The sequence below is a fragment of the Galeopterus variegatus genome, unplaced genomic scaffold (assembly GCF_000696425.1).
Source record: "Galeopterus variegatus unplaced genomic scaffold, G_variegatus-3.0.2 Scaffold5002, whole genome shotgun sequence".
Taxonomy (NCBI): Eukaryota; Metazoa; Chordata; class Mammalia; order Dermoptera; family Cynocephalidae; genus Galeopterus; species Galeopterus variegatus.
Genome location: NW_007731113.1, coordinates 141,125 through 148,467, shown reverse-complemented (window position 1 = coordinate 148,467; position 7,343 = coordinate 141,125). Strand labels below are relative to the sequence as shown.

Below are 7,343 nucleotides of genomic sequence, written 5' to 3'. Positions count from 1 at the left end.
CTTGTTTTTATACAGAGAGACAGATTTTTTTCCAGAGCATTTTCAATGATTGCTGCAGGAATGAATGGGTAAAGGTTTCAAGAATAAATTGTTGCAGAAAACCCACTTACTGTTGCACATAAGTCCATGCAGCCCCCGGGGTACAAGTACTTATGTATCTCTTTTTTGTTGAGTTCTATTTTTTTTTTATGAATATGCATATTGGGGGAAAAATTCCATCTGCTCTCTTTTAGCTGATTCTATCACATTTTTGAGCTGTGCATCATTATGGAGCTTCAGAGAAAGATGATCATTTACATTACATACGGATATAAAGGAGAGAAGGAGTTGATGAATTGCAAACAAGTATAATTTATATGGACAAAGTGTGCCAGAAGTGCTTTTCACCCCATTTTACTCGGCAAATGGAGTGATTCCTGCCCGTTCACTTGGCCTAGTGCCCAAGAACTCTGAGAGGAAACGATCCCATTCGCCTTATGCATCAGGATTCCACTCCTGCCCTGTGAGGAAATGGTGCTCTGCACTCAAGCCCACTAGGGACCCAGAAGGTCAAAAGAGATAGCTGAATATACTAACTGTCATTTTTTATATTCTTTCCTCATGGTTTCTTAATTTGTAATATGCATCACACAGACCTTTTGATACTCTGTTGGTAATTCAAATGTGAGAAGGGTGCATGATAAAGGGAAAGGGGAGTAAAGAAAAGCTCATATCATGTGTTCCTGGTAGCCCCTTAGCCTCTTTCTGCACTTTGATTTCCCATGGCAGATTATTTATCTAAATGCCCATCAGCTTTGTAAATGGGCAAATGTCTACATTTAGGGTGCCTTCCTAAGGGCTTCTCTGTTGCCTATAGCCCTTAGGAGTCAGCTGTGACTCCATATTTGTAAGACACCAGGGTGCAAGATGCAGTAATAGCAGTAACAACTTCAAATCTTTTACTTATTTAATTCATTCATTAGTGTAGGCATTCGTTTATATATCCAATCATCCATTCTTCAAAAATGATTACTCCTATTGTGTGCGGGGGTGAGGAATCAAGCTAACAGCATAGCCTCTTCTTAAACTGGTTAGGAGTAAACAAAAAAATATTCTGTCATTTCAAAATACTCATTTATCTGAGAAGTTCTGTTAAACCGGCTGAGTTTCTCTCATTGCTTCTGTCTAGCTAACACAGTTGTCCTAGCCCTCAGACAATTTGTGCCTTAAGAATTTCAAATGACTGAAGTTCATGTTTCTATATTATGGTAGCATGTTCACTGCTTTTATGTTCAAGACATCAGTGGATGGATATGAAGTAGTGGATATAGCAATGGTAGTGGTTTTTATGCACATACTACATGCATTGTACTGAGTGTTTTAAAAAACATCTCCCTTAATCAACCTCATTTTGTAGATTAAAAAAAAAAAAGAGGACTAAGCTTGGAAGATAAATGACCTTCCCAAAGTTCCACAGCTTTCAAATCAAATGGTTCAACTTCATGACCTCCAGTCTATCTATTTAGGTCAATATTGGGTGTGATTAGAGGAATTCAATGGTAAAATAGGAGGTGGCCTAAAATGAGGGTTACTTCTATCTTATTTCCATGGCCAAAAAATCTGGTCAAATTTAGAAGCTGCTGTTCTTTTACCTATATTTAGTCCTTATTTATTTTACTCTCAATCTTTACATAATTTTAGCATGACTTCCCACTTTATAAAGGAGTACTTGAAGTCTTCATGTGAATTAGTCATACAATTTTCTTTGGTGGTGTTGGGGTGTTGGAAGTGCATGCGTTTGTAGGGTGATGGGGTATTTGAAATTTCTTCATAATATTTTTCTCAGAACTTATGCTGTAACGGAAGTTTCAGAACATGAAATGTCATCAATTTGGCCTCACTCAGGAAGTTGCACTGTAACCTCAGTGAATTTGATATTGTCTAAAAACCTGATGATCTTTAGCTGCCTATCATTTTAGAAGTTTTTAAAGTTACTTATTTCTTAACTAATTCCCTTGGCAATTTAATTGATAAAAAAAGATTCTAATAAAATAATTCAGGGTGAAGATTTATTCATGTTTATGTCAGTAATACAATGGGGTGCAGGGGACCAGAATTTAAATGATGTAATTTTTGTATTTATCAAAAAAGTATTATGAGGATTTTATCCACTTACCTGGCATAAAATTTCTCTAACCACGCATACTGTCACAACATACTTGAATCTGCAAATATAGGAAAGCTCCGGGATCAGAATAACCATTGCATCCTCAAAAGATTTTTACAACTGTATATATACTGAAAGACTCAGCTCATTCCAATGGGGAGGCTATGGTGTGATTCTAATGCAGATATGTGGTCCAAAGGACCTTTGGTGGCATAGTCATGGATAGCATACATGTTCTACATCTAAATATTTTTGAATACATAAACAAATGAGACTGGGAATCTCATCAAGTTCAACCTAGAAACACAAAGCCGATATAAAGATACTGTAATTATTAAAATGTCAACCTTCTAAACATCTAAAAAGGCTTGCATTCATGTCTCTCTCCAAGCCAAAAGCAGGAGAATGTCCACATTCCTCAATTACCTCACTTTGGATGGACTATTTCTTGCCTTTCCAGTCCTCTTTAGTCAGCTTTCCATGGTCAAGAGAAAAGCCCGTCTTCCTTCTGTTGATGTCCCCTCCCCTACACTGAGGAAGCTGAGGCTAGAGCTTCAGGGATCCCGTGGGTAGCTGTGTAGGTAAAGAGAAGGCAGCAGCACTCCCTTAAGGCAGAATGTACTTTCACTACATGTGTGCCCTTTTCAGTGCAGTGCTCCCTCATGGGGCCTTCCTCCTGGCGACTTGAAATTTGTGATGTCTCCACATCCCTCCCTTTTCCCCTCTTTGCAGGAATCTAATCTCTCTTCCTCTGCCACAGTCTTCTCAAGGCCTCTGCAGCACATCTACTCAAAAGCATTTCCCTAAATCCTTGACTGGGTACCAGACCTTTACTTTTAAGGGACTAAAGTTGTGGCTCAGTATGCTTCAAGGGCAATTTCCACCATTTTACTATCAAGTAGTTCCTTAGAAGCTTCCCAATCTACAATCACCTGGTATCTCCATAAAGAAGCTGTACTCTCTTGACCTCCCTGAAGCAGCAGGTTGATTCAAGTTTTAAGCTTAGGGTGAGTGGCGGTGCTGTATCCAAGCAAGCCCTAGAATAATCAATTTGAAATGATAACTATAGCAGGAATGGGGCCAAGATGGAGGCAGCATCCTGGATATTTGAAATAGAAACAGCATTTCCTGCTGTGGAGAGGAAGGAATAGAGGTGGACATGTGCTTAATGCCTGACCTAGGCTCTGTATGTGAGATTAAATCTCATGGATCTGGAAAAATATGCTAGAGATTAACAGTGCAGTGTGGTCCCCCAGCATTTGAAAGAACATTTTCTTTCCTGTTTTGTTTTGTTTTTTATTTCCCCTAAGGTATTATGTTTTGTTTTTAAAAAAATTGGGCCACATCTTTCCATATAAAGATGGACTCTGTTATATGGCAATAATCATTATTTAATGTCTTCCGGAAAACGTTCCCAAATGCCCACTCTGTGCCAAGTATTACATTAGGCACCAGGAATTAAAAAGGCTAAATGAAATAACCTCTGTACCAAGGATGTCACAGTCTTGTAGAAGGGCAGTTATCACACACATAGATAAAATATAACATGACAAGTGCTCTAACCAACAACTTTCAAGTTGCTATGGAAACACAAAGAAGAGAGCACTGAACTAAATGAAATAACCTCTGTACCAAGGATGTCACAGTCTTGTAGAAGGGCAGTTATCACACACATAGATAAAGTATAACAGGACAAGTGCTCTAACCAACAACTTTCAAGTTGCTATGGAAACACAAAGAAGAGAGCACTGAAAGGAATCATGGAAGGCTTCACAGAGTAAGTGACTTTTGTGATGAGTCTTGAGACAGAGAACAGAGGGAGGCTATCAGATGTAGAAAATAGCATGAGCCACTCCAGGAAAATGAATAGCATATGAAAAACTCACAAAGGGTATAGGGTATTGTGTATACAGGAAATTGCAAGAAAATTGTTACAGCTGAAGTGTAGATTGAGAAGTGGAGTGCGGGGAGGGAAAATACAACTTATAAGGTAGGTGAAAAGTGGTTGGGAAAGACCTTATACATCCTGGAAGAAAGTTATTATACTAAAGACAGTGAGGGGCCACCAAAAACTTTTAACAGAAAAGCACTTGATTTGATTTGTGGGTTAAATAGATTTTTCTGGAGGCTGCGTGGAGTATGGTTTAGAAGATAGGAGGTCCATTGGAAAGCTATTGTAATATTTCACAAATGAGATCATGAGATTCCAAAGCAAGAAAGTGACCATGGGAATGGATAGAATGCCATGAACATGGAAGCATTTTTGGATGTAGGATCCAAAAATAGGTCTTGATTACTTATTGACTTTTTATTAGGAGGATATATGTGAGATTAAGTGAAAAATGATTTTCTGCTTTGATGACTGGCTGGGCATTTGTACCAGTAAAGAGAGAGGTTGGGAATAAAAAAGGAGAGAGAAATTTGTAGAGAAAATCAAGGATTTGAGTGTGTTGAGTTGAAGTTTCCTGGGAGTATTCAGGAAGTTGGATAACACAGACGTGAGATCATCTATTAGGGAACTATAAAAAAAAAAAGTGAGGACTGACTGTAAGACCTTGTCTGGTAGGAGATATTTTCTCTAAATTTCTAATATTAAAATACCTTAAGTTATACTAGTCTGAAAATAAAATAAGCGCATAGTTATTTTTATTAACATCGGGGTATGACAAAATTTAAAGAGATATTTACACTTAAAGATAAAACATCTGCACAATTATTAAAATTAATTAATAACAAAAATATTAATTAATGACAATATTGTCAGCTATACTTTTATACCAGATAACAGAGTAAAGAAATCAACAAAAAATAATTATTAAAAGTCCACTGTGTTTCAAGATAAAATGTTTCCAATATTAACTCACACTTTCTCAATAAGTATAAAAATGAGTATAGATGCTGCATGGACAGATCAGTTCAACAGAGACATCGTATGTTACTATTAATTCACTAATAACACAAATTCAAAACTGGCAGGTATGAAAAAAGTACAGTTTTTGCTTTTTTTGCAGATTCTATCATTTTGTACTTATACAACAAAGCTAAATAAAGCATATGTCACACATACCAAAAGCTCACACTATGTTTTTTCTAATACAGGCAAATGAAATATTAACATATTGCATTTAAAATAATAAATATATGCCTTATTTATAATAATCAGAAATGTTAGAGATACAAACTTTATGTACAATCATTTCAGATTAAAATATGTTAACTTTACGTTGTATTTACAATATTTCTCTCCCTCTCCTATTTGATCTTTTAGCTCAAAGAGAGTTAAAATGGAATGCATCTGTAGATAGATATATAGTCCAGAATGTGTGTTCAGTCACTTGGCTCTGTGATAGTAATCTTCTGTACCATGTCAGGCAGATTTTCAGACTCCATATCTTCTTTGCCATTATCTGAGTTTCCTGATGAGATATAACAACCAGAGTCCCTTGGGCAGTCATCTAACTGTGACTTATTTAAGGAGATGTCTGGGCTGAAGGATAGGGGCACAGGTTCATTTTCTTGCTCTTGAATAGCTGTAAATGGAAAACAGGGCAGAAGTTAGGCAAAGAGAAGAATTTTGTTCATGTACTCATTCATTTTCAAGCATTATCCTATTTTAACCATTCCAATATTGACTTCATTACAATGGAAATGTCTGCAAGTAAAATATATATTTGTTTATAAAATAAATATTTGCATTCAAATATTCAAGCCACTGTTTTCTTAGAAGACAAAGTCTGCCCTTCATTGTTCACTTGCAGTTTTATGGAATTCGCGTGAACTGCTTGTATAAAGCGAAGATCAATATGGACTCTCATTTTACATTAATAATAAGTTCCAGAGAAAGCAGATTGATGCCTTGCTCAAATACTTCTTAAAGTATCATTAGAAAAAGTCAATTATAGTTTAAATGTACAATCCACATCAATAGTGATCTTTGTGAACAATTCCAGAATCATGATAATGCGGACTAATGAATAAAAGATAACTATGAGCCACAACATATGGTAGGACACAAATTACCTGAAATTTAACTAATAAAACTTTAAGTATCCAGAATTTTCCAATGTTTGTATTCATTAGAAAAAACAGACATAAGAAACCAGGTTTCTTTTGGAGAGAAAAACACCAACATTTCCATTGAATCTGCCCTATGAATATTTAGTTTGTCTTCCACATCTTTGTCTGTAGTTCTGAATAACAATCATTTCTGTTCAGGTTAATAATTCTGTGTTATATTAAATCAGAGTTCTATATTCAACAGGCACTGTCTTTAAAAAAAAAAGTTAACATTAGATCTATTAAAAAAAATTTCTAAAGAGCTTAAGCAGCATTATAGTTAGTGTTAACTTTTCTCAAGATTCCTTTAACATCAGCTTTCTTTTTGTCAATATGAAGTTTCTTTGTCTTCCCTGACACCAGTAGATGGGTGCTTCTCTGCATCATGAGCTGAGTTCTTCAGAAAAGAAATGGATCTCAGGCTGCCACCTTTTCTTTGCAGTAGCATGTCTTCCTCATTTCCCTTATAACCACGGGGTTCCCATGACTAGATATTTGAATAGCCTCATGTAAGAAGAACAAAACACATACATTTAAGGTTGGGACAAGAACTATGCCTGCAGAGGCTATGCATGTCATTTCATTCCAGTGAGAAGAAAGTAAATACAAACTTCAAAATCCTTGGAAAGAGGAAATTGTATAATTTTCTTCAACAGGCTATTTTAATGCTAATTAGTTTATCTTTAGGAAATCTATCCTATATCTTATCTATATGTCTCTTGCTTTTTAAATCCATATTCTAGGTTCTAGATATTTGCCAACATTAGTTTATGATCTACTGTGTGTCCAATTGTCATCTACCTCCATTACAAATGAGAATTGAACATTGGTGCTCTAAGGCACCTGATAAAGTTTGGCTGTGTTGTCCCCCACAAAACTCATGTGGAAATCTGATCCCCAATGTGGCAGTGCTGGAAGCTGTTTGAATTATGGGGGCGGATCTGTCATGAATGGATTAATGCTCTCCGTGGGGGTCGGGGGGGTAAGTGAGTAAGTTCTCACTCTATTAGTTCCTGGTGAGAGCTCATTGTTTGAAAGACCCTGGCACCTCCCTTCCCACTCTCTTGCTTCCTCTCACCATGTGATCAGCTTTTACCGCTGACTGCCTGCCACTTCCTGCGGTGAGCAGAAGCAGCCTGAG

The 7,343-nt window shown here is 36.6% G+C and overlaps 1 protein-coding gene across 2 annotated transcripts in view; it reads right to left on the bottom strand.

The window, feature by feature from the left end:
• Positions 1-4,775: 4,775 nt before the first annotated feature.
• Positions 4,776-7,343, bottom strand: part of SAMSN1 (SAM domain, SH3 domain and nuclear localization signals 1) — an 87,093-nt gene continuing 84,525 nt past the window's right edge. For both annotated transcript variants that reach the window (XM_008588739.1, XM_008588740.1), the window contains exon 8: positions 4,776-5,676. In XM_008588739.1, coding sequence (XP_008586961.1) covers positions 5,474-5,676 — 203 coding nt within the window. In that variant the 3' untranslated portion in view covers positions 4,776-5,473. The remainder of the gene's footprint in view (positions 5,677-7,343) is intronic.